We start from the raw sequence: 27,911 nt of genomic DNA, 5'->3' as shown, positions 1-27,911 counted from the left end.
GCCTAAAGCCTCTACATTATCTAACCACCGGTATATGCACATTTAGTTTTGATTTAGTTTTGTTGTTTCATCCTGACATTCACTCTGTGTGTGTGTGTGTGTGTGTGTGTGTGTGTGTGTGTGTGTGTGTGTGTGTGTGTGTGTGTGTGTGTGTGTGTGTGTGTGTGTGTGTGTGTGTGTGTGTGTGTGTGTGTCTGTGTGTGTGTGTGTGTGTGTGTGTGTGTGGGGTGTGCAGGTCTGATCACGCGACTGAGACATCCCATCTCTCAGGGTAGAGAGAGCTTTCAGAGCCCTGCAGAACTCTCAAAAGGTCAGAGGTCAACCTGCTGCTCCTGCCTCTAGGCAGCCAGCAACCATTTTATTTGGTTATTGATTATAGTTACCATAGAGATAGTTAGAGGACTAATTTTTGTATCTGTTCGATTATAGCGTCTGTAACAGCAGGCCTGTCTATACGCAGTCCTCTAACTATCTCTATGGAAGTTACCTAACCCTGAATTAATGACAATTGCAAAGCTCAAACACAAAGCAGATAACACACCAGGTACGTGTATGTTATCGATAAGTTACTGTGTAATAAAGATACGCTTATATTTTATCAATAAGTTACTGTGTAATAAAGGTGCGCTTATATTTTATCGATAAGTTACTGTGTAATAAAGATACACTTATATGAAATAGATAAGTTACTTTATAATAAAGATATGCTTTTATGTTATAGATAAGTTACTATATAATAAAGATATGCTTATATGTTATAGATAAGTTACTGTATAATAAAGATAAGATCAAACATAAGATATGCATGATAGTGAGAATTGGCATGTGCTTTGCTATTCTAAAAGCATTCGGACTGGGATGACATAAGTGATGATGTAAGGTAGACACCTGTGTGATGAGGTACCCAGGTTTAGCAGCCAATAGGCAGGCAGCTCCACCACACCCTGAAAACCTCCAGACAGGAGGGACTACCTGGAGGAGAATGTGGCAGACAACCACAGTGTACCATGTTGTGTTCAGGCTTGATGTATCTTCCAATAATTGCATTATCAAGACACGAGAGAAGTAGACTTCTTCTTTTTATAAAAAATATGGTTGCTATAAAAAAAAGTAAGAAATAGAAACTCGAATGAAATGAATAAATAACATAAATACAGCTAGCTAAGTCTTTTTTGTATAGTATCTTTTTTCAGTTTTATTGAGCAAATGATTCTTCCATGATTTACCCCGGATTGCACCCCCTCCCTCTCTCTCCCCCTCCCTCTCCCTACCCCACCCTCCAGGTCAGTGGGAGGTGGACCCGGCAGACCTGACCCTGGGTGAGGAAGTGGGCAGCGGTCAGTTTGGCCTGGTACTCCAGGGGCGGTGGAGAGAGCGCAGGGTAGCTGTGAAGATGGTCCGGGAGGGAGCCATGTCTGAGGAGGACTTTAAAGAGGAGGCCAGGGTCATGACGTGAGTGGACTTTATAGTGGGGGGGGGGGACATCTTAGAAGATACCCTATTCCCTACATAGTGGACTATTTGTAACAATTTTTTAGCCGTGAAATGCAAGGCTGTGTCTCAAATTACACACTGGACCCGTGCTATGTAATGACCTACTTCTGATCAGAGCGTGTGTGTGTGTGTGTGTGTGTGTATGTGTGTGTGTGTGTGTGTATGTGTGTGTGTGTGTGTGTGTGTATGGCGTGTGTGTGTGTGGTGTGTGTGTGTGTGGGTGTGTGTGTGTGCGTGGCGTGTGTGTGTGCGTGTGCGTGTGCGTGTGTGTGTGTGTGTGTGGCGTGTGTGTGTGTGTGCGGGTGTGGGTGTGTGTGCGTGGCGTGTGTGTGTGCATGGCGTGTGTGTGTGTGTGCGTGGTGTGTGTGCGTGTGTGTGTGTGTGTGTGTGTGTGTGTGTGTGTGTGTGTGTGTGTGTGTGTGTGTGTGTGTGTGTGTGTGTGCGTGCGTGTTGCAGGATGCTGTCCCACTGTAAACTGGTGCAGCTGTATGGTGTGTGTACACAGCATTCTCCCATGTGTCTGGTGTTTGAGTTGATGGAGCAGGGCTGCCTGTCAGACTACCTCCGAGCCAGGAGGGGGCGTATGTCCCAGGACACCCTACTGGGGATGTGTCTGGACGTCAGTGAAGGGATGGCATACCTGGAGAGCAACAACTTCATCCACAGAGACCTGGTAACCCACCCAAAGACCTGAACATATGTGTTTATGAGCGTGTACATGCGTACTTGCTTGCCTGCGTGCGTGTGAGCTTGTTTAGTCACAATTTATTTTAAGTGCATTTCACAAATCTCAACACACTTTACAGAGAAAATGTAAATGAATTTATAGAAAGAAAACACAGAACAGCTTAGAAATGGTTGTTTTACCTCACTGGCTGAAACATCAAGGAACTGTAAGACATCTCTGCTTGGTTAAGGCCTAGATGTATTTTCAGTGATAATGGAGTGTATAGTATAGAAGATGGACAAACTACTGCAGATCATAAGTGTGTGTTCTGAACCCAACCCTCACAGGCAGCCAGAAACTGTCTGGTCTCCTGCAACAACGTGGTGAAGGTGTCTGATTTTGGAATGACCAGGTGAGTTTGTGACAGACTGGTTGATGCCTATTGATAAAGGCCAGAATATATGGTGATTCAGGGTGAAGACTTGAACCAGTGACCCACCCTGACAGGGAAACTACCACCGGTGTGTTAAAGGGTCAGACTTCTCTACAGGGGGCACTGTGTATCTGTCCATGGAAGCTGCAGAGACTCACACAGATAACTGTGTGTCCTTTCCTCCCCTGTCCTGTCCTACCAGGTTTGTTCTAGATGACCAGTACACCAGCTCTCAGGGCTCTAAGTTCCCCATCAAGTGGTCATCTCCTGAGGTCATCAAGTACTGCAAGTTCAGCAGCAAGTCTGACATCTGGTCCTTTGGTAGATTTATTCATCCTCTCTGAGACTGTTGTGCATGGTCAGACACTGAGCTTCTTCAAACTTAGAAAATGTATACTAGAGGTATGATGAAAGAATGTTAAATCCTCTCCTTTCCTCCTCCTCTCCTCCCCTCCTCACCTCTCCTCCAGGTGTGTGTATGTGGGAGGTGTATACTGAGGGGCGTCTGCCCTATGAGAACCGGTCTAACGGTGAGGTGGTGGAGGCCCTGAATGCAGGCCTGAGGCTGCTGAAACCCAGACAGGCCCCAGAGGCTGTGCACCTCCTCATGGAGTGGTGCTGGAAGGAGGTGGGTGGGAAGGACTTACCTGGTTCACACCTGTAGCTTACTGACTCACCTGTACTGTTAGTGTAGTGTGGGTGGGTGTAGTGTGGGTGGGTAAGGTGTGTGTGGGTGGGTGTAGTGTGTGGGTGTAGTATGGGTTTGTGTGTGTGGATGGGTAGGGTGGGTAGGTTTCCCAAACTCCGTCCTCGGGACCCCAAATTTCATTTTTTGCCCTAACAATACACAGCTGATTCAAATAATCAACTCATCATCAAGCTTTGATTATTTGAATCAGCTGTGTATTGTTAGGGCAAAAAATCCATGCTAGTGTAAAAAACAAAATATGCACCCCTTGGGGTTTGGGAAATGCTGCAGTAGACAGACTCACCTGTACCTTAGTGATTCAGTTTGGTAGGTTGGTTCACCTGTACCTTAGTGATTCCGTTTGGTAGGTTGGTTCACCTGTACCTTAGTGATTCAGTTTGGTAGGTTGGTTCACCTGTACCTTAGTGATTCAGTTTGGTAGGTTGGTTCACCTGTACCTTAGTGATTCAGTTTGGTAGGTTGGTTCACCTGTACCTTAGTGATTCAGCTTGGTAGGTTGGTTCACATGTACCTTAGTGATTCAGTTTGGTAGGTTGGTTCACCTGTACCTTACTGATTCAGCTTGGTAGGTTGGTTCACCTGTACCTTACTGATTCAGCTTGGTAGGTTGGTTCACCTGTACCTTACTGATTCAGCTTGGTAGGTTGGTTCACCTGTACCTTAGTGATTCAGTTTGGTAGGTTGGTTCACCTGTACGTTCGTGATTCAGTTTGGTAGGTTGGTTCACCTGTGATCTTAGTGATTCAGCTTGGTAGGTTGGTTCACCTGTGATCTTAGTGTAGCTTGTGTTTTAAGCATAATGTCTTGTGATTCCTCTCTTCCTGTGTAGAAACCAGAGGACCGACCATCCTTTGCTCTCCTGCTGCACGAGCTGGCCTCTCTGTCAGACCTCTGAGCCTGAATGGACAAGCTATTCAACCAAACCTAGTCTGCTAACTAGCTATCCGGGGTAAATCATGGAAGAATCATTTGCTCAATAAAACTGAAGATACTATACAAAAAAGACTTAGCTAGCTGTATTTATGTTATTTATTCATTTCCTTCTAATTTCTATTTCTTACTTTTTTTTGTAGCAACCATATTTTTTATAAAATGAAGAAGTCTACTTCTCTCGTGTCTTGATTTCTTGTTTCTGTCTATTGTGTTTATTCGTTGTTTCATAAGCGTACTGTTGTTTGATTTCCCTGTCTGTTGTTCCAAGTCTGACTGTCCATCACAACCCATTTACTCACATGATGTCATAATGTAGGCTATTCCCATCACCCTTCTACATACGTCCTTACGCACTAGGATCTCTGTATAGCAGGCTCCTGCCGTCCTAAAACTAAATAACCACAATGCATAATACTCATAATAGTTCACTTGTCAATACAGTAATTGTAGGTGGTTTAAATGTATCTAGGCTTCTCAGGCAGATGTGCACACACACACACACACACACACACACACACACACACACACACACACACACACACACACACACACACACACACACAAACTGAGCCCTGATAAAGTATGAACGTATTCTAAGTCTGTGGTTCCTGACAGCCCTACATGCCTGCTCTGGTTGCTGTGACAATGAGGTCTGACTGGGTACCCGTACTGGCATAGTAATACCCTGTCAGGCAGAGAGTATACACAGAATTACATATAGGATCTCTGTGGGAGTATAGATAGACCTGATAGAATAGATAGATGGATATAGATCGACATATAGATAGATATAAATATACAGTAGATAGAACGTCACCTACAGAGAAAACTCCATCCAGTATGCAGTTTTAGGCCTATTCTACTAAACCTCTATATACAATCCATTGTAAGGTGACTGAACTAAATTCTAAAAATATTTTCTTTACTTCTAAGAACACCTGTGCCTATAAAATAGCATACTAGGCCTATACAGTCCTGTCAAGGACGCTGTAATCTGTGCAGTTGATGTGATCAAAGTTTGACACCATCTCTGTCGTGAAAACTGGGTCATTGAGTGGTGACTGTGCGGTGCATGGTAAGTAAGTAATATCCTGCAATATCTAATCAAATGGACCTGGGGAAGAATGTGCAGCACGTTTCAATGTAGGCCTAAAAGTTATAATATGATTTCAAGGGGAATAGTTTGTAGCGAATAGCGACAGATAGACGAAATTGCAAATACATTATTTCATTTTGACGATACAAAAGCCCCATCGCAAGGCGTTTTGAGTGTCGTTCTGTGCAACAACATTGGCCATATTCAGCACCACAGTTCCATCCTCCTGCCTGTGTGAGTGACTGTCTCTTTAAGGAAATACACTTGCAGCCATTTTCTGCTCTTTGTGTGGGGTGGATTATTCGGCTGTGCGCTGAGAGAAACTAGAGCATCAATCGGGGAAAAGGCCAGAAAAACTTCAATAAAACATTGGATTTTCGTCGCACAGTGAGACATTGTCCGCCCTAATTATCCTGGACGGACATGCAAGTTGCAGGTATGTTCAAAATGTAGCGGAATATGTTGCCAGCGCACGGCAAAGATGTGCGGGTAGCCTAAACTCCCTTCTCGACCGGAGGCTGCGATAGATGTACAGAACCTGCTCTATTTCCCATATCTTGCATGGTCCCCCATCACTGTACCATTGGAAGCAATTAACGTATTTTCTTCTCCCATTTTTTAAAACATTGATAACAAATAAACACATCGGATTCTTTCATTTTTGCGGTCGTTTGCCTCTTCACTTATTCGGTGATATGAATGAACCACCCCGTTATTTCAGGCAGTGTATTGATAGCGTCATACTCCGACAGATGGGTGGGTTGAACGAGGTTTTGCGTGTGGCAGTGTCTGTAGGGAAATATTTTTACATTAAAATAGGCTACGGGTGATATGAATATCACACAATGCATTTTGTCTTATAATAAAACAATTATATACTATTATATTATGTTATAGTGAAATGTTCCGAGAGATACATTGGTTACAACTAGTGGAGATTAGTTCTCTAACGTGTAGTCTACCCGTCGACTAAATTCTTTATAGTTTTGATTGTGTTCTAATAGCCCACTTAAACTCCTATCAGCAATTCGTCACAATATATCCGTTAAGCGTCACCTCGTTGACAAAAGGCAGGTTTACAAATATCAATGTAGACACATTTTCATTGTAAAATGCGTCCTTCCAACCCAGGCCTCATGATGCTGTTCGAGACTGATGCACGGATGACATGTTCATCCACTTCCGTTATGTAGGCAATGGATTCTCCAACCTCAAGTTAATTATTTTTCCCACACTCAAATAATTAATAACCATTTGACTTTATTCGACTGTAACACTTGACAGATTTGTTTATTTGGATCCCCAGGAACTTTTACAGAAGCAGCAGCTACTTTTTCTGGGGTCTGCAAAAAACACAGAACATGACAGGTAACAAAACACTGATAGACAAGGACGGTCACACACATTTTGAATACAATGACAAACAAGACATAATACAAACAGTACAGCAACAAAAAAATGTGTGTGTGTCCATTCATAACCCCGCCGTTCCATGAGTTGTGGTTTAATCCGTTTTTTAAAGCTAATTTTGCTGTTTGCTTGAGTAGTTGGAGATGGCAGGGAGTTTGATGCGATCATGGCTCTTTAAAACTGTGCGTTGCCGTCAATTCGTTTTGGACTAGCGGACTGTGAAGAGACCCCTGGTGGCATATCTTGTGGGGTATTTATGGGTGTTTGAGCAGAATAGTATTTGATTATGTAGTCAATGTGGAATTTTCATCACAGTAATATTTCTCATAAAAACTACAAGAGAAGCAGTTCATCTCTCATCGACCCTCAACCAGGAAAGACTGGCATGTGTTGATGTTAGTTCTGTGTGTGCGTTCCAGCGCATAATAATGGCTGGAATGGAGTAAATGGAATGGTATCAAAAACATGTTTTTCATAAGTTTGATACCGTGGTATTGTACTCCATTCCATCCATTGTACTCCATTCCATCCATTATACTCCATTCCATCCATTGTACTCCATTCCATCCATTATACTCCATTCCATCCATTATACTCCATTCCATCCATTATACTCCATTCCATCCATTATACTCCATTTCATCCTTTGTACTCCATTCCATCCATTATACTCCATTCCATCCATTATACTCCATTCCATCCATTGTACTCCATTCCATCCATTGTACTCCCTTCCATCCATTGTACTTCATTCCATCCATTGTACTCCATTCCATCCATTATACTCAATTCCATCCATTGTACTCCATTCCATCCATTGTACTCCATTCCATCCATTGTACTCCATTCCATCCATTGTACTCCATTCCGTCCATTGTACTCCATTCCGTCCATTATACTCCCTTCCATCCATTGTACTCCATTACATCCATTGTACTCCATTACGTCCATTGTACTCCATTCCGTCCATTGTACTCCATTCCGTCCATTATACTCCCTTCCATCCATTATACTCCATTCCGTCCATTATACTCCATTCCGTCCATTATACTCCATTCCATCCATTGTACTCCATTCCGTCCATTATACTCCATTCCATCCATTGTACTCCATTCCATCCATTGTACTCCATTCCATCCATTATACTCCCTTCCATCCATTGTACTCCCTTCCATCCATTGTACTCCATTCCATCCATTATACTCCCTTCCATCCATTGTACTCCATTCCATCCATTGTACTCCATTCCATCCATTATACTCCATTCCATCCATTATTATGAGCCGCTCTCCCCTCAGCAGCCTCCACTGATGGTCAGTTAAGGGCAAGGCGTGCTGCTCTGTTTTGAGACAGCTGCTGCTTTTCTAGGTCTTTCTTTGCCGTACTTGACCATATTACGAGACAGTAATCAAGATGGGACAAGATCAGAGCCTGAACAACTTGTACAGTTAATTTTTGTATCAAAAATGCAGAACATCATTTTTTTTATATAAAACATACCCCTCCCCATCTTCACAACAACTTTATCAATATGATTCAACCATGATAATTGACCATCCAATGTTATACCTAGGAGTTTAGCTTCCTAAACTTTCTCAATGGTCACACTCTTTATGCACAACTCCAGTTGAGGTTTAGGTCTTAGAGCAGGTTTTGAACCAAATACAATGCTTTTACTTTTAGGTGTATTTATGACCCGTTTATTATTAATCACCCATTCTGATACTGACTGTAACTCCTTATTTAGAATTTCAGTGATCTCTGGCTTTGCGTGCTGACATGTAGAGTGTGGAATAATTCACATACATAGTCATTCTACACTCAGCAAAAAAAGAAACGTCCCTTTTTCAGGATCCTGTCTTTCAAAGATAATTCGTAAAAATCCAAATAACTTCACAGATCTAAATTGTAAAGGGTTTAAACACTTTCCCATACTTATTCAATGAACCATAAACAATTAATGAATATGCACCTGTGGAACGGTCGTTAAGACACTAACAGCTTACAGACAGTAGGCAATTAAGGTCACAGTTAGGACACTAAAGAGGCCTTTCTACTGACTCTGAAAAACACCAAAAGAACGATGCCCAGGGTCCTTGCTCATCTGAGTGAATGTGCCATAGGCATGGTGCAAGGAGGCATGAGGACTGCAGATGTGGCCAGGGCAATAAATTGCAATGTCCGTACTGTGAGACGCCTAAGACAGCGCTACAGCGAGACAGGACGGACAGCTGATCGTCCTCGTAGTGGCAGACCACGTGTAACAACACCTGCATAGGATCGGTACATCCGAACATCACACCTGCGGGACAGGTACAGGATGGCAACAACAACTGCCTGAGTTACACCAGGAACGCACAATCCCTCCATCAGTGCTCAGACTGTCCGCAATAGACTGAGAGAGGCTGGACTGAGGGCTTGTAGGGCTGTTGTAAGGCAGGTCCTCACCAGACATCACCGGCAACAACGTCGCCAATGGGCACAAACCCACCGTCGCTGGACCAGACAGGACTGGCAGAAAGTGCTCTTCACTGACGAGTCGCGGTTTTGTCTCACCAGGGGTGATGGTCGGATTAGCGTTTATTGTCGAAGGAATGAGCGTTACACAGAGGCCTGTACTCTGGAGCGGGATCGATTTGGAGGTGGAGGGTCCGTCATGGTCTGGGGTGGTGTGTCACAGCATCATTGGACTGAGCTTGTTGACATTGCAGGCAATCTCAACTCTGTGCGTTACAGGGAAGACTTCCTCCTCCCTCATGTGGTACCCTTCCTGCAGGCTCATCCTGACATGACCCTCTAGCATGACAATGCCACAAGCCATACTGCTTGTTCTGTGCGTGATTTCCTGCAAGACAGGAATGTCAGTGTTTTGCCATGGCCAGTGAAGAGCCCAGATCTCAGTCCCATTGAGCACGTCTGAGACCTGTTGGATCGGAGGGTGAGGGCTAGGGCCATTCCCCCCAGAAATGTCTGGGAACTTGCAGGTGCCTTGGTGGAAGAGTGGGGTAACATCTCACAGCAAGAACTGGCAAATCTGGTGCAGTCCATGAGGAGGAGATGCACTGCAGCACTTAATGCAGCTGGTGGCCACACCAGATACTGACTGTTGCTTTTGATTTTGACACCCCCCCCCTTTCTTCAGGGACACATTATTCAATTTCTGTTAGTCACATGTCTGTTAGTCACATGTCTGTTAGTCACATGTGAACTTCTTCAGTTTATGTCTCAGTTGTTGAATCTTATGTTCATACAAATATTTACACATGTTAAGTTTGCTGAAAATAAACGCAGTTGGCAGTGAGAGGATGTCTCTTTTTTTGCTGAGTTTAGCTTCGTGTGAGACCAGTGGCAAATCAATTGTAAAAATAGAGCGTAACGGCCTGCGGGACACCGCACAGACATATGTCTGATGATGGAGAAGCTTCCATTGAAGAACATTCTCTGGGTTCTATTGGATAAGTAACTCTCCAACCATGTGATAGCAGGTGATGTAAAGCCATAGAAAGTTTGTTTTTTCAATAATTTATGATCAATAATATCAAAGGCTGCACTGAAATCTAATTATCCATTTATCTTAACCAATCATCAGTCATCTGAGTCAGAGCAGTACAAGTTGAGTGCCCTTCTCTATATGCATGCTGAAAGTCAGTAGTTGACTTGTTCTCTGAAAAATAGCATTGTATTTGCTCAAACACAATCCTCTCCGTCAGTTTATTCAGAACAGGCAGCAAACTGATTGGGTGGCTGTTAGTCAGCAAAGGTGCTTTACTATTTTTAGGCAGTGGAATCACTTTAGCTTCCTTCCACGCCTGTAGACACACACTCCTTTCGATTTGTTTTTGTATGATCTCTTATAAATTACTTTAGGCCCAACCTTTGGCACTGGCTTCCCTTGTTATTGCCACAATGTTATGGTCACTACAGCCAATGCAAACTGATATTGCTTTGAAGCAAAGCTCTGCAGCGTTAGTGAAGATATGATCGATTCAAGTGGATGTCACAGATCCAACACTATTGGTCGAAAATAGACATCTCTGTTACCATCACACACATTATCAAGCATGGCACACTTGTTATCCAAATACTAACTGTTAGCACTTAGCAGCACTGTTAGCACTTAGCAGCACTGTTAGCACTTAACAGCACCGTTAGCACTAAGCAGCACCGTTAGCACTTAGCAGCACTGTTAGCACTTTGCAGCACCGTTAGCACTTAGCAGCACCGTTAGCACTTAGCAGCACCGTTAGCACTTAACAGCACTGTTAGCACCTAGCAGCACCGTTAGTACTTAACAGCACTGTTAGCACTTAGCAGCACCGTTAGCACTTAACAGCACTGTTAGCACTTAGCAGCACCGTTAGCACTTAGCAGCACTGTTAGCATTTGGTGGCCTATAGCAGCACCCCGAAATAAGAGGCTTTAGATGAGGCAGGTTAATATGCAACCACAACACTTCAACAGCATTAGACATGAGATCCTCTCTAAGCTTTACAGGAATATGGCTCTGAACATATACAGAAACACCTCCCCCATAGGCATTCCTGTTTATTCTATAAACGTTAACACTGTATTGCTACTGCTGTATCATCAAAGGAATGATTTAAGTGAGCTTCGGAGATGGCCAGTATATCAATGTTATCTGATGTTAGCAAGTTATTGGTTTCATGAACCTTATTTCTAAGGCTACATATATTAATACATTTACATGGGCTATTTTCAGCCCTTTCCTTGGTAGATTATCAGAGACTGTGTGTGTGTATGTTGGGCTGAAGCTAATGAAAGATGAAGGAATGTGTCTGTATTGGATCAACCGATTCCTAAACCAATTGTGTGTGTAGTTATTACACTTGCTTGCTGTGTTTTCACCCTCTCCCCTCTTCACCCTCTCCCTCTATACCCTCTTCCCTCTATACCCTCTTCCCTCTTCACCCTCTTCACCCTCTCCCCTCTTCACCCTCTTCACTCTTCACCCTCTCCCCTCTTCACCCTCTCCCCTCTTCACCCTCTTCACCCTATCCCCCTTCACCCTCTCCCCTCTTCACCCTCTCCCCTCTATACCCTCTTCCCTCTTCACCCTCTACACCATCTCCCCTCTTCACCCTCTTCCCTCTTCACCCTCTCCCCTCTTCACCCTCTCCCCTTTTCACCCTCTCCCCTCTTCACCCTCTCCCCTCTTCACCCTCTTCACCCTATCCCCCTTCACCCTCTCCCCTCTTCACCCTCTCCCCTCTATACCCTCTTCCCTCTTCACCCTCTCCCCTCTTCACCCTCTCCCCTCTTCACCCTCTCCCCTCTTCACCCTCTTCACCCTATCCCCCTTCACCCTCTCCCCTCTTCACCCTCTCCCCTCTATACCCTCTTCCCTCTTCACCCTCTACACCATCTCCCCTCTTCACCCTCTTCCCTCTTCACCCTCTCCCCTCTTCACCCTCTCCCCTCTTCACCCTCTTCCCTCTTCACCCTCTCCCCTCTTCACCCTCTCCCCTCTTCACCCTCTCCCCTCTTCACCCTCTTCCCTCTTCACCCTCTCCCCTCTACACCATCTCCCCTCTTCACCCTCTTCCCTCTTCACCCTCTCCCCTCTTCACCCTCTCCCCTCTTCACCCTCTTCCCTCTTCACCCTCTCCCCTCTTCACCCTCTCCCCTCTTCACCCTCTCCCCTCTTCACCCTCTTCCCTCTTCACCCTCTCCCCCCTTCACCTTCACCTTCTCCCCTCTATACCCTCTTCCATCTTCACCATCTCCCCCCTTCACCCTTTCCCCTCTTCACCATCTCCCCCCTCTTCACCCACTTCACTCTTCATCTGCTTCACCCTCTCCACCCTTTCCCCCTCTTCACCATCTCCCCTCTTCACCATCTCCCCTCTTCACCCTCTTCACCCGCTTCCCTCTTCACCCGCTTCCCCCTCTCCCCGCTTCACCCTCTTCCCTTTTCACCCTCTTCCCCCTCTTCCCTCTTCCCCCTCTTCCCTCTTCCCCCTCTTCCCTCTTCACCCTCTCCCCTCTTCACCCTCTCCCATCTTCACCCATTCCCCTCTTCACCATCTCCCCTCTTCACCATCTCCCCTCTTCACCCTCTTCACCCGCTTCCCTCTTCACCCGCTTCACCCTCTTCACCCGCTTCACCCTCTTCCCTCTTCCCCCTCTTCACCCACTTCACCATCTTCCCTCTTCACCCTCTTCACCATCTTCCCACTTCACCATCTTCCCTCTTCACCATCTCCACTCTTCACCCTCTTCCCCCTCTTCCCTCTTCCCCCTCTCCCCGCTTCACCCTCTTCCCTTTTCACCCTCTTCCCCCTCTTCCCTCTTCCCCCTCTTCCCTCTTCCCCCTCTTCCCTCTTCACCCTCTCCCCTCTTCACCCTCTCCCATCTTCACCCATTCCCCTCTTCACCATCTCCCCCTTCACCATCTCCCCTCTTCACCATCTCCCCTCTTCACCCTCTCCCCTCATCACCCTCTTCCCACTTCACCCTCTCCCCTCTTCACCCTCTCCACCCTCTCCCCTCTTCACCATCTCCCCTCTTCACCCTCTCCCCTCTTCACCCTCTTCCCACTTCACCCTCTCCCCTCTTCACCCTCTCCACCCTCTCCCCTCTTCACCCTCTTCCCGCTTCACCCTCCCCCCTTCACCCTCTCCCCTCTTCACCCTCTCCACCATCTCCCCTCTTCACCCGCTTCACCCTCTCCCCTCTTCCCCCCACTCTCCCCTCTTCCCCCTCTTCACCCTCTCCCCTCTTCCCCCCACTCTCCCCTCTTCCCCCCCTTCACCCTCTCCCCTCTTCCCCCCACTCTCCCCTCTTCCCCCTCTTCACCCTCTCCACCCTCTCCCCTCTTCACCCTCTTCCCTCTTCACCCTCCCCCTTCACCCTCTTCCCTCTTCCCCTTCTCCCCTCTTCCCCCTCTTTCCTCTTCCCCCTCTCCCCTCTTCCCCCTCTTTCCCCTTCCCCCTCTTTCCTCTTCCCCTCTCCCCTCTTCCCCCTCTTCCCCTCTTCCCCCTCTTTCCTCTTCACCCTTTCCCTTCTTACTCTCCTTCATCTCCCCCACTGTTCCTTCTGGCTGTAGGAGATTAAGCATCTTATCAGTCATGTCAGCCCCTGTGTGTCAGAGCAGATGTAAAAACACACTCCTGAGAGGCACATGATATGTAGGCCAGGCCCCGGGCCAGACACAGTCGGTCGCCCCAAATGGCACCCAATTTCCTATATAGTGCACTATTTAGGGGATAGGGTGGCATTTGGGACGTAGACACACTGTTCCTGCTCAGACCCAGACCAGACTGGCTGTAAGGGTCTGTTCCTGCTCAGACCCAGACCAGACTGGTTGTAAGAGTCTGTTCCTGCTCAGACCCAGACCAGACTGGCTGTAAGGGTCTGTTCCTGCTCAGACCCAGACCAGACTGGTTGTAAGAGTCTGTTCCTGCTCAGACCCAGACCAGACTGGCTGTAAGGGTCTGTTCCTGCTCAGACCCAGACCAGACTGGCTGTAAGAGTCTGTTCCTGCTCAGACCCAGACCAGACTGGCTGTAAGGGTCTGTTCCTGCTCAGACCCAGACCAGACTGGCTGTAAGGGTCTGTTCTTGCTCAGAGCCAGACCAGACTGGCTGTAAGGGTCTGTTCTTGCTCAGACCCAGACCAGACTGGCTGTAAGGATCTGTTCCTGCTCAGACCCAGACCAGACTGGCTGTAAGAGTCTGTTCCTGCTCAGACCCAGACCAGACTGGCTGTAAGGGTCTGTTCCTGCTCAGACCCAGACCAGACTGGTTGTAAGAGTCTGTTCCTGCTCAGACCCAGACCAGACTGGCTGTAAGGGTCTGTTCCTGCTCAGACCCAGACCAGACTGGCTGTAAGGGTCTGTTCCTGCTCAGACCCAGACCAGACTGGTTGTAAGGGTCTATGGTCTTCTAAACAGTCCAATATACAAGGCTTCTGTGTGCAAGAGAGCAATACTGTAATCGATTGATTGATTAGGAACACCTTTGTTTGGTTAGCTATTGATGTGCCTTTTTGCACTATTTTTGTCCATCTTCAATCAAGTGTTAATGACTGTCTGCAGGTGAATTAACCGACTCAGCTGTTTGGTTTCAGTGCAGAGCAGACAGAACAACATCATGTACCAGTGTGCTACGTACATTCAGCAGTGGCCTGACAGACAGTTAAAGTCAGTGTACTGCTGCTCTCCTCCTACTCAGAAGGACAGCGTTGTCTAGCGTTACAACACTGGAGACACAAAGGTTGTTTCTCTGATGACATCAGTTGTAAAAGGGAAACATGCCCCCCCCCCCCCCCCCCCCGCACTGTTTTGATATAGACAGGAAGCACACAGACAGACAGACAGACAGACAGACAGACAGACAGACAGACAGACAGACAGACAGACAGACAGACAGACAGACAGACAGGTTACAGGTGCACAGACAGACAGAGATATTACAGGTGCACAGACAGACAGACAGATGTACAGGTGCACAGACAGACAGGTTACAGGTGCACAGACAGACAGGTTACAGGTGCACATACAGACAGACAAACGTACAGGTGCACAGACAGACAGACAGACGTACAGGTGACAGATGCACAGACAGACAGCCAAGTTCTAGGTGCACAGACAGAGAGACAGGTTGCAGGTGGACAGACAGACAGACTGACAGGTAAACAGACAGAGAGACAGGTTGCAGATGTACAGACAGACTGACAGGTACACAGACAGAGAGACAGGTTGCAGGTGGACAGACAGATAGACAGACTGACAGGTGCACAGGCAGACAGACAGACGTACAGGTTACAGGTCCACAGACAGACATACATGTTACAGGTGCACAGGCAGACATGCAGGTTACAGGTGCACAGGCAGACATGCAGGTTACAGGTGCACAGACAGACATGCAGGTTACAGGTGCACAGACAGACAGACAGACAGACGTACAGGTTACAGGTCCACAGACAGACATGCAGGTTACAGGTGCACAGGCAGACATGCAGGTTACAGGTGCACAGGCAGACATGCAGGTTACAGGTGCACAGACAGACAGACAGACGTACAGGTTACAGGTGCACAGACAGACATGCAGGTTACAGGTGCACATGCAGACATACAGACATGTTACAGGTGCACAGACAGACAGACATGTTACAGGTGCACAGACGTACAGGTTACAGACAGACAGACAGACAGACAGACAGACAGACAGACAGACAGACAGACAGACAGACAGACAGACAGACAGACAGACAGACGTACGTACGTACAGGTTACAGGTGCGCAGACAGACAGACAGGTTACAGGTACACAGACAGACAGACAGACAGACAGGTTACAGGTACACAGACAGACAGACAGACAGGTTACAGGTACAGAGACAGACAGATAGATATGTGCTGTAGCAAGTGGTTCCTAAAGAGGAAATGAAAGTGAATACCAGACAGTGTATGACAGTTTTCCTGGTGATGGAGTCTACACTCATTATAGATTAGGATTTGTCCTCTTCTTTTTTTTACTGACAGGTTTCTCTCTCTCTCTCTCTCTCTCTCTCTCTCTCTCTCTCTCTCTCTCTCTCTCTCAATTCAATTCATTTCATTTCAAGGGGCTTTGTTGGCATGGGAAACATATGTTTACATTGCCAAAGCAAGTGAAATGGATAAACAAAAGTGACATTTAATGTCTGTCTGTGTGTCTCTCTGTCAGACTGGCCGGTTGTGTGAGTGACCTCTTGTAACCATGACGACCCACGTGACCCTGGAGGATGCTCTGTCTAACGTGGACCTGTTGGAGGAGCTGCCTCTCCCTGACCAGCAGCCCTGCATCGAACCTCCGCCTTCATCCATCATGTACCAGGTACACACACACACACACACACACACACACACACACACACACACACACACACACACACACACACACACACACACACACACACACACACACACACACACACACACACACACACACACGTCTGAGTTTTCAAATGAATTGCAAGAGTACTAAACTCTGTCTTTGTCTTTCTCTCTAGGCTAACTTCGATACCAACTTTGAGGACAGGAATGCGTTTGTGACGGGGATAGCTCGCTACATCGAGCAGGCAACTGTCCACTCTAGCATGGTGAGTAGGCAATGTGGAGGGATTGGTTTGGAATGGGGCCGAGGGAGAGGACTGAGGGAGAGGTTTGGATTTGGGCCTATGTACTTTGTGGACAGGAGCATACTTTTGTTTTTCGATGGGAACAGTTAGGGAATGCTTCCCTAGCATCATCATCATTCTCAACTCTTGGCTTGGCACTCACTCACTCACTCACTCACTCACTCACTCACTCACTCACTCACTCACTCACTCACTCACTCACTCACTCACTCACTCACTCACTCACTCACTCACTCACTCACTCACTCACTCACTCACTCACTCACTCGTGCACGCACGCACGCACGCACGCACGCACGCACGCACGCACGCACGCACGCACTCACTCACTCACATACACATACACACACACACACACAGAGAGAGAGAGCCTTGTGTTTTTGGTGTTGGGGTGTTTTATCGTCGTTTTCAATCTGAGGCTTGGCCTGGTTAGCAGTTTGTGTTGACACACACATACAGAACACACACACACACACCGAGGGATGAATCAGGCAGTCACTAAGCTAGACCTTCTCTTCCTGAATGGAATTAATGGGGAGTGTGATTTGACTGACAAAGAAGAGGAAACTGTCTTTTAAATCAACTTGATTTCAATCAGGAAGTTCCATTCAGTTGAGGCATCTGTTTTCCAATGAGACCTGTGTTTCCTGTTTTGGTAAAAGAGTATATTTCACACCGGAGAATATTCACCGTAGTGAATGCATGTGAGGAGATATTACACAGCAGGCATTTTATCACACACTGTAACCATTCTATGTTGGAAACATACAGTGCATTCGGAAAGTATTCAGACCCCTTGACTTTTTCCACATTTTGTTAGGTTACCTTATTCTAAAATTGATTACATAGTTTTTCCCCCCTCATCAATCTACACACAATATCCCATAATGATAAAGCAAAAACAGGTTTTAGAATTTTTTGCAAATGTATAATTTTTTTTTTTTTTAAATCACATTTACATCACTATTCAGACCCTTTACTCAGTACTTTGTTGAAGCACCTTTGGCAGTGATTAAAGCCTCAAGTTGTCACGTTCCTGACCTGTTTTCTGTTGTTTGGTATGTGTTTATTGGTCAGGGCGTGAGTTTTGGGTGGGCAGTCTATGTTTTCTGTTTCTATGTTGGTTTTGGGTACCTGATATGGTTCTCAATTAGAGGCAGGTGGTTTTCATCTCCTCTGATTGAGAATCATATTAAGGTAGGTGTTTTCACACTGTTTGTTTGTGGGTGGTTGTCTCCTGTGTCTGTGTTTGTCGCACCACACGGGACTGTCTCGGTTTGTTTGTACGTTCGTTCTTTTGTGTAGTCATTTTCCTGTTCGTGAGTTCTTCGTTTTATGTAAGTTCGCATGTCCAGGTCTGTCTACTCCGTTTTGTTATTTTGTTAGTTATTCAAGTTAGTTCGTTTTTTGTCTTGTCTAATAAATCATTATGAATTCACACCCCGCTGCACTTTGGTCGAATCACTACTCCTCCTCTTCGTATGAAGAGGAGGAGGAATGCCGTTACAGAACCACACACCAAACCCGGATCAAGCAGCGGGTTAACGGACAGCGCACGAAGCAGGATTTCTGGTCTTGGGAGGAAATCATGGAAGGAAAAGGACCATGGGCTAAAGTTGAAGTGAATCGCCGCCCATGGGAACAGCTGGAGGCAGCTCGGAGAGCGGAGGAAACCGGAGAGAGGAACCGGAGTTATGAGGGGACGCGTCTAGCACGGAAGCCCGAAAAGCCCGCAAGTACAACCCAAAAATTTCTTGGGGGGGTGGCTAAGAGGTAGTGGGTCTAGGGCAGGTAGGAGACCTGCGCCCACTTCCCAGGCTAACCGTGGAGAGCGGGAGTACGGGCAGACACCGTGTTACGCAGTAGAGCGCACGGTGTCTCCTGTACGTGTGCATAGCCCGGTGCGGGTTATTCCACCTCCCCGCACTGGTAGGGCTAGATTGAGCATTGAGCCAAGTGCCATGAAGCCGGCTCTACATATCTGGCCACCAGTACGTCTCCTTGGGCCGGCTTACATGGCACCAGCCTTACGCATGGTGTCCCCGGTTCGCCTACATAGCCCGGTGCGGGTTATTCCACCTCCCCGCACTGGTCAGGCGACGGGGAGCATACAACCAGGTAAGGTTGGGCAGGTTCAGTGTTCAAGGGAGCCAGTACGCCTACACGGTCCGGTATATCCGGCGCCACCTTCCCGCCCCAGCTCAGTACCACCAGTGCCTACACCACGCACCAGGCTTCCAGTGCGTCTCCAGAGTCCTGTTCCTCCTCCACGCTCTCTTCCTGTGGTGCGTGTCTCAAGCTCAGTGCCTCCAGTTTCGGCACCACGCAGCAAGCCTCCTGTGCGTCTCCAGAGCCCTGTACGCACTGTTCCTTCTCCCCGCACTCGCCCTGAGGTGCGTGCCCTCAGCCCGGTACCTCCAGTTCCGGTACCACGCACCAGGCCTATAGTGCGCATCGAGAGTCCAGTGTGCCCTGTTCCTGCTCCCCGCACTAGCCTTGAGGTGCGTGTCTCCAGTCCGGTACCACTAGTTCCGGCACCACGCACCAGGCCTACTGTGCGCCTCAGCGGGTCAGAGTCGGCCGTCTGCCCAACGCCTTCTGCACTGCCTGTCTGCCCAGCTCCGTCTGAGCCATCCGTCTGCCCAGTGCCATCTGAGCCATCTGTCTGCCCAGCGCCTTCTGAGCCATCCGTCTGCCCAGCGCCTTCTGAGCCATCCGTCTGCCCAGCGCCTTCTGAGCCATCCGTCTGCCCAGCGCCTTCTGAGCCATCCGTCTGCCCAGCGCCTTCTGAGCCATCCGTCTGCCCAGCGCCTTCTGAGCCATCCGTCTGCCCAGCGCCTTCTGAGCCATCCGTCTGCCCAGCGCCTTCTGAGCCATCCGTCTGCCACGAGCCATTAGAGCCGCCCGTCTGTCCCGAGCCGTTAGAGCCGTCCGTCAGTCAGGAGCCGCTAGAGCCGTCCGTCAGTCAGGAGCCGCTAGAGCCGTCCGTCAGTCAGGAGCCGCTAGAGCCGTCCGTCAGTCAGGAGCCGCCAGAGCCGCCAGCCAGTCAGGAGCTGCCAGAGCCGCCAGCCAGTCAGGAGCTGCCAGAGCCGCCAGCCAGTCAGGAGCTGCCAGATCCGCCAGCCAGTCAGGAGCTGCCAGATCCGCCAGCCAGTCAGGAGCTGCCAGAACCGCCAGCCAGTCAGGAGCTGCCAGAGCTGCCCTACAGTCATGAGCTGCCCTACAGTCATGAGCTGCCCTACAGTCAAGAGCTGCCCTTCAGTCATGAGCTGCCCTACAGTCATGAGCTGCCCTCCAGTCATGAGCTGCCCTCCAGTCATGAGCTGCCCTCCAGTCATGAGCTGCCCTCCAGTCATGAGCTGCCCTCAAGTCATGAGCTGCCCTACAGTCATGAGCTGCCCTCCAGTCATGAGCTGCCCTCCAGTCATGAGCTGCCCTCCAGTCATGAGCTGCCCTCCAGTCATGAGCTGCCACTCAGTCATGAGCTGCCACTCAGTCCGGAGCTGCCACTCAGTCCGGAGCTGCCACTCAGTCCGGAGCTGCCACCCAGTCCGGAGCTGCCACCCAGTCCGGAGCTGCCACCCAGTCCGGAGCTGCCACCCAGTCCGGAGCTGCCACTCAGTCCGGAGCTGCCACTCAGTCCGGAGCTGCCATTAGTACAGAGTTGTCCCTCTGTCCTAAGCTACCTCTCTGTCCGGAGCTACCTCTCTGTCCGGAGCTACCTCTCTGTCCTGAGCTACCTCTCTGTCCTGAGCTACCTCTTTGTCCTGAGCTACCTCTTTGTCCTGAGTTGTCTCCTCTATTTTAGAGGAGCGTTGGTGAAGGTTCCTGGACCATGGTCGGGGGCGAGGGTCGCCACTCAAAGGACGCTAAGGAGGGGGACAAAGACAGTGGTGGAGTGGTGTCCTCGTCCACCGCCGGAGCCGCCACCGCGGACAGATGCCCACCCAGACCCTCCCCTTGAGTTGTAGGGGTGCGCCCGGAGTTCGCACCTTGAGGGGGGGGTTCTGTCACGTTCCTGACCTGTTTTCTGTTGTTTGGTATGTGTTTATTGGTCAGGGCGTGAGTTTTGGGTGGGCAGTCTATGTTTTCTGTTTCTATGTTGGTTTTGGGTACCTGATATGGTTCTCAATTAGAGGCAGGTGGTTTTCATCTCCTCTGATTGAGAATCATATTAAGGTAGGTGTTTTCACACTGTTTGTTTGTGGGTGGTTGTCTCCTGTGTCTGTGTTTGTCGCACCACACGGGACTGTCTCGGTTTGTTTGTACGTTCGTTCTTTTGTGTAGTCATTTTCCTGTTCGTGAGTTCTTCGTTTTATGTAAGTTCGCATGTCCAGGTCTGTCTACTCCGTTTTGTTATTTTGTTAGTTATTCAAGTTAGTTCGTTTTTTGTCTTGTCTAATAAATCATTATGAATTCACACCCCGCTGCACTTTGGTCGAATCACTACTCCTCCTCTTCGTATGAAGAGGAGGAGGAATGCCGTTACACAAGTCTTGTTGGGTATGACGCTACAAGCTTGGCACACCTGTATTTGGGGAGTTCCTCCCATTCTTCTATGCATATCCTCTCAAGCTCTGTCAGGTTGGATGGGGAGCGTTGCTGCACAGCTATTTTCAGGTCTCTCCAGAGATGTTCGATTGGGTTCTAGTCCGTGCTCTGGCTGGACCACTCAAGGACATTCAGAGACTTGTCCCGAAGCCACTCCTGTGTTGACTTGGCTATGTGCTTATAGTCGTTGTCTTGTTGGAAGGTGAACCTTTGCCCCAGTCTGAGGATCTCTCTGTACTTTGCTCCGTTCAACTTTCCCTTGATCCTGACTAGTCTCCCAGTCCCTCCCGGTGAACAACATACCCACAGTATGATGCTGCCACCACCATGCTTCACTGTAGGGATGGTGCCAGGTTTCCTCCAGACATGACGCTTGGCATTCAGGCCAAAGAGTTCAATCGTGGGTTCATCAGACCAGAGAATTTGGTTTCTCATGGTTTGAGAGTCTTTTAGCTGCCTTTTGGCAAACTCCCCCCGTTTGGCCGTAATGCCACCTTTGAATATAATCATTATTATTCCGGCTGCCGCGCACCGAAGCACCTCTCACTCACATGGCTCTCTCAGATGTAGCCAATGCCCGTCACGTGACCGGGTCCTTCTCACAGGCGTCTCAGCTAAGAAGTAGTCTACAAGTGAAGACGGACACATCGGGGGACACAACTGCGTCTCTGTTATTGAATTCTGAGGCGCATATTGAAGATGTTAGAGCTGTATATTTATCTTTACGTCAGCCAACAAGATGAGCCTAACAAACAGCAACAGCGCTAGCCGATGTCAGTCTACTATCCCCATAGTACAAAGGTCGACCTATTCTATTCTGTGTGAGAAATAAATATTCCAAACAGTCTGGGACAGTTGTGGGATGCGATAGACCACTAGCATCATGTGGCTGACGCAACAGATCAGAACGTTTAACTTAAAATGTAGATAAACTATTAGGCTATTTCTTCACATTGTAAGAGCAGCAATGAGCACATGGTAATAGTCTATGAGTGTGAATGTTCCATTAGTGGAAAACACCATGATCAACAGTGACTGCAAATGTGATTATGCAGGTAATGCTGTTATTATAAAGGTGCATTTCTATGGTGAAAAAATTCTTCCCCAAACTTGAAACTCACGCGCTGCTTATGTTAGGCTCTACACCCCTTGTAAAGCAGATTAATGTTCTTAATTTTAAGAAGTTATTTGGCCACTTTAGTTGTGATACAAACCTTATTAAAACATATAGGCCTATGGCTAGGCTACATGAGGTGTGTGACTATACTGCAGGTTTGCCTTACTGCAAACTAGCTGGGTATCATTCACAAGTGATATATAATTCACAAGTGATAGGCTAATATTGTCACCCATCAGACTATTCTTGATTTAATCTTGTCTTTACATACACTAAATAATATATGTGTGAAATTAGTTTGGATTTAGAATGGATCATTATCCTGCACAACAGGGGCAGCTGGAAAAAATACATGTCATCTATGCCAGCCAGGTAGCCTATACTCCTGTTGTAAATATAACCAATGTGCTTAATATTAGGAAAGCTGATAAATAAATATAGTAGGCCTAGCCTATAGAAAGCTGATAAATAAATATACTAGGCCTAGCCTATAGAAAACTGATAAATAAATATAGTAGGCCTAGCCTATAGAAAACTGATAAATAAATATAGTAGACCTAGCCCATAGAAAGCTGATGGGATCCTCCTCTTTTTAGTAGAGCCCATCACTCTGTTTGCTCGTCAATTGCATAGCCTATAGAAATGTTGCACAACATGAGCTCATGGGCTCTCATGAAGTGTTTGATTAGATGTTTTATTACATTTGCATTGATGTCAGAGTGATTAGACAATAGATTGCTGAGTACCAGGCAGTTAGCAAGTTTGGTAGGCTACCAATGACCAGCAGCAGCATCAGAGCTTGGAGAAGCCTAATTACCGTGACTAAAATGTCATGTGGAATTTGACTGCCTTCATGACTCGTGACCACCGGTGTGGCGGTAGTAAGGTCACCGCAACAGCCCTATCTAAGACCGATAGAAACATCGATGTTCCTAATCTGCTTTCTACTATTTACCGAGAGGCAGGACCTATTTCTATAGAAGAAGCCCATTTTTGTTCTCAGCTTATTACAGTTGAAGTCGGAAGTTTACATACACCTGAGCCAAAAACATTTAAACTCAGTTTTTTACAATTCCTGACTGTCACGCCCTGGCCTTAGTTATCTTTGTTTTCTTTATTATTTTAATTAGGTCAGGGTGTGACATGGGGGATGTATGTGTTTTGTATTGTCTAGGGTTTTTTGTATGTTTATGGGGCAGTGTTCAGTCTAGGTTTATGTATGTCTATGGTTGCCTAGATTGGTTCTCAATTAGAGACAGCTGTCTATCGTTGTCTCTGATTGGGAACCATATTTAGGCAGCCATATTCATTAGGTAGTTCGTGGGTGATTGTCTATGTGTAGTGTTTAGTGTCAGCACTATTTGTTATATAGCTTCACGTTCGTTTGTTGTTTTGTATAGTTTGTCAAGTGTTCTTCGTCTTCGTTTATTAAATATGTATTCATTTCACGCTGCGCCTTGGTCCTCCTCTCTTCAATGTTACGACGAACGTGACACTGACATTTAATCCTAGTAAAAATTCCCTGTCTTAGGTCAGTTAGGATCACCACTTTATTTTAAGAATGTGAAATGTCAGAATAATAGTAGAGAGAATGATTTATTTCAGCTTTTATTTCTTTCATCACATTCCCAGTGGGTCAAAAGTTTACATACACTCAATTAGTATTTGGTAGAATTGCCTTTAAATTGTTTAACTTGGGTCAAACGTTTCGGGTAGCCTTCCACAAGCTTCCCACAATAAATTGGGTGAATTTTGGCCCATTCCTCCTGACAGAGCTGGTGTAACTGAGTCAGGTTTGTAGGCCTCCTTGCTCGCACACACTTTTTCAGTTCTGCCCACAAATTTTCTATAGGATTGGGGTCAGGGCTTTGTGATGGCCACTCCAATACCTTGACTTTGTTGTCCTTAAGCCATTTTGCCACAACTTTAGAAGTATGCTTGGGGTCATTGTCAATTTGGAAGACCCATTTATAACCAAGCTTTAACTTCCTGACGGATGTCTTGAGATGTTGCTTCAATATATCCACATAATGCCATCTATTTTGTGAAGTGCACCAGTCCCTCCTGCAGCAAAGCACCCCAACAACATGATGCTGCCACCCCCATGATTCACGGAGGGGATGGTGTTCTTCGGCTTGCAAGCTTCCCCCTTTTTCCTCCAAACATAACGATGGTCATTATGGCCAAACAGTTCTATTTTTGTTTCATCAGACCAGAGGACATTTCTCCAAAAAGTACTATCTTTGTCCCCATGTGCAGTTGCAAACCGTAGTCTGGCTTTTTTATGGCGGTTTTGGAGCAGTGGCTTCTGCTTTGCTGAGCGGCCTTTCAGATTATGTCGATATAGGACTCGTTTTACTGTGGATATACATACTTTTGTACCTGTTTCCTCCAGCATCTTCACAAGGTCCTTTGCTGTTGTTCTGGGATTGATTTGCACTTTTCGCACAAAAGTACGTTCATTTCTAGGAGACAGAACGCGTCTCCTTCCTGAGCGGTATGACAGCTGTGTGGTCCCATGGTGTTTATACTTGCGTACTATTGTTTGTACAGATGAACGTGGTACCTTCGGGCGTTTGGAAATTGCTCCCAAGGATGAACCAGACTTGTGGAGGTCTACAATTTTTTTTCTGAGGTCTTGGCTGATTTATTTAGATTTTTCCATGAGGTCAAGCAAAAAGGATTTGAGTTTTAAGGTAGGCCTTGAAATACATCCACAGGTACACCTCCAATTGATTCAAATAATGTCAATTAGCCTATCAGAAGCTTCTAAAGCCATGACATAAATTTCTGGAATTTTCCACGCTGTTTAAAGGCACAGTCAACTTAGTGTATGTAAACTTCTGGCCCCCTGGAATTGTGATACAGTGAATTATAAGTGAAATAATCTGTCTGTAAACAATTGTTGGAAAAATTATGTCCTAATCGACTTGCCAAAACTACGATTTGTTAACAAGAAATGTGTGGAGTGGTTGAAAAACTAGTTTTAATGACTCCAACCTAAGTGTATGTAAACTTCCGACTTCAACTGTAACTAACTCATCAGTATGCTTTTAAAAGACCGCTTTTCATCTGTCCAGATGCTCAGATATTTGGAAGCAGTGACACGATCAATAGTTTTCTGTAATACAATGAAGGCAGACTGTAGTTCAGATAGAGCCTGGTCAACTGTGGGGGCAATAGCAGACACAACAGTATCATAATACAATGAAGGCAGACTGTAGTTCAGATAGAGCCTGGTCAACTGTGGGGGCAATAACATACACAACAGTATCATAATACAATGAAGGCAGACTGTAGTTCAGGTAGAGCCTGGTCAACTGTGGGGGTAATAGCAGACACAACAGTATCATAATACAATGAAGGCAGACTGTAGTTCAGGTAGAGCCTGGTCAACTGTGGGGGCAATAGCAGACACAACAGTATCATAATACAATGAAGGCAGACTGTAGTTCAGGTAGAGCCCGGTCAACTGTGGGGGCAATAACATACACAACAGTATCATCGCAATACAAGTGCAGGTCACAATTGTTTACAGGAAAGTCAATATTATTAATGTAAACATTAAAATGTACTGGACCTAAAATCGACCCCTGCGCGACACCTTTCATAATATCCAGGAAACCTGATTTAACACCATCAGTAGACACACATTGAGTTCTATCTGTCAAGTCATGTTTCAACCAGTTACATACAGCCTGGTCTCGGCCAATTGAGGAAAGCCTCTGAATTTGCAATGAGTGATCAGCAGTATCTAAAGCCTTTGACAGGTCAATGAAGAGGGCAGCACAATTGAGCCTTTTATCCATACAGTTAGCCACATCATTTATAAATAGGTGTAGATATAACCCCTCTGTCTGTTCTCTCTCCCCAGAATGAGATGCTGGAGGAAGGCCATGAGTATGCTGTCATGCTCTACACCTGGAGAAGCTGCTCAAGAGCTATACCACAGGTAACTCTCTCTTTCAATTCAAAGGGCTTAATTGACATGGGAAACATATGATTACATTGTCAAAGCAAGTGAAATAGATTAATAAACAAAAGTGAAATAAAAAATATTAAATTAACAGTAAACATTACACACACTCTCTCTGTCTCTCTCTCTCTGTCTCTCTCTCTCTCTCTCTCTCTCTCTCTGTCTCTCTCTCTCTGTTTCTCTCTTTCTGTCTCTCTCTCTCTCTCTCTCTCTGTCTCTCTCTCTCTGTCTCTCTCTCTCTGTCTCTCTCTCTCTCTGTCTCTCTCTCTCTGTATCTCTCTCAATTCAATTCAAAGGGCTTAATTGACATGGGATACATGTTTACATTGCTAAAGCAAGTGAAATAGATCATAAACAAATGTGAAATAAACAATAAAAAATGTACAGTAAACATTACACTCACAAAAGAATAAAGACATTTCAAATGTAATATTATGTGCAAATAGTTAAAGTAGAAAAGGGATTGTTTTCAAATTCTTTGTGGGTCTGTGTAATCTGAGGGAAATATGTGTCTCTAATATGGTCATACATTAGGCAGGAGGTTAGGAAGTGCAGCTCAGTTTCCACCTCATTTTGTGGGCAGTCTGCCTAGGGCGACCTTTCTCAAAAGCAAAGCTATGCTCGCTGAGTCTGTACATAGTCAAAGCTTTCCTTAAGTTTGGGTCAGTCACAGTGGTCAGGTATTCTGCCACTGTGTACTCTCTGTTTAGGGCCAAATAGCATTCTAATAGCATGCTCTGTTTTTTTGTTAATTCTTTCCAATGTGTCAAGTAATTATCTTTTTGTTTTCTCATGTTTTGGTTGGGTCTAATTGTGTTGCTGTCTTGGGGCTCTGTGGGGTCTGTTTGTGTTTGAATAGAGCCCCAGGACCAGCTTGCTTAGGGGACTCTTCTCCAGGTTCATCTATCTGTAGGTGATGGCTTTGTTATGGAAGGTTTGGGAATCGCTTCCTTTTTGGTGGTTGTAGAATTTAACTGCACTTTTCTGGATTTTGATAATAGTGGGTATCGGCCTAATTATGCTCTGCATGCATTATTTTGTGTTTTACGTTGTACACTGAGGATATTTTTGCAGAATTCTGCATGCAATTTGTCTCAATTTGGTGTTTGTTTCATTTTGTGAATTATTGGTTGGTGAGTGGACCCCAGACCTCACAATCATAAAGGGCAATGGGTTCTACAACTGATTCAAGTATTTTTAGCCAGATCCTAATTTGTATGTTTGTAAGGGGTGCGTGTTGGCGGCAGGGAAGTCAGGCGCAGGAGAACAAACTTGGTATAAACGGAGTTATTTAATAAATGCTGACCAAACTCCAAAACAACCAAAATGTACAAAATAACAAAGTGGGTACAAAACCCGTCGCACACCAACACTAAATAGCACATC

General features: G+C 46.4%; 2 protein-coding genes across 4 annotated transcripts in view; both read left to right on the top strand.

The window, feature by feature from the left end:
- Window positions 1–4,408, top strand: part of LOC120062415 (tyrosine-protein kinase ITK/TSK-like) — a 21,849-nt gene extending 17,441 nt beyond the window's left edge. For 2 of the 3 annotated variants that reach the window (XM_039012381.1, XM_039012380.1), the window contains 7 exons: window positions 236–310; window positions 1,284–1,452; window positions 1,951–2,167; window positions 2,509–2,573; window positions 2,797–2,915; window positions 3,065–3,222; window positions 4,133–4,408. In XM_039012381.1, coding sequence (XP_038868309.1) covers window positions 236–310; window positions 1,284–1,452; window positions 1,951–2,167; window positions 2,509–2,573; window positions 2,797–2,915; window positions 3,065–3,222; window positions 4,133–4,198 — 869 coding nt within the window. In that variant the 3' untranslated portion in view covers window positions 4,199–4,408. Of the gene's footprint in view, window positions 1–235; window positions 311–1,283; window positions 1,453–1,950; window positions 2,168–2,508; window positions 2,574–2,796; window positions 2,953–3,064; window positions 3,223–4,132 lie in introns of those variants that run through there. The other variant, XM_039012382.1, reaches the window with a different exon arrangement.
- Window positions 4,409–5,654: 1,246 nt separating this feature from the next.
- The window catches only part of LOC120062414 (cytoplasmic FMR1-interacting protein 2-like), a 64,329-nt gene continuing 42,072 nt past the window's right edge, over window positions 5,655–27,911 (top strand). The window contains exons 1-4 of the mRNA XM_039012379.1: window positions 5,655–5,768; window positions 16,428–16,577; window positions 16,753–16,842; window positions 26,424–26,501. Of these exons, the coding sequence (XP_038868307.1) occupies window positions 16,461–16,577; window positions 16,753–16,842; window positions 26,424–26,501 (285 nt within the window). The 5' untranslated portion in view covers window positions 5,655–5,768; window positions 16,428–16,460. The remainder of the gene's footprint in view (window positions 5,769–16,427; window positions 16,578–16,752; window positions 16,843–26,423; window positions 26,502–27,911) is intronic.

This window comes from Salvelinus namaycush, chromosome 17, assembly GCF_016432855.1.
Source record: "Salvelinus namaycush isolate Seneca chromosome 17, SaNama_1.0, whole genome shotgun sequence".
In the NCBI taxonomy this organism is placed as follows: Eukaryota; Metazoa; Chordata; class Actinopteri; order Salmoniformes; family Salmonidae; genus Salvelinus; species Salvelinus namaycush.
Note: the sequence above shows the minus strand (reverse complement) of the source record. Positions and strands in the feature narration are given on the sequence as shown.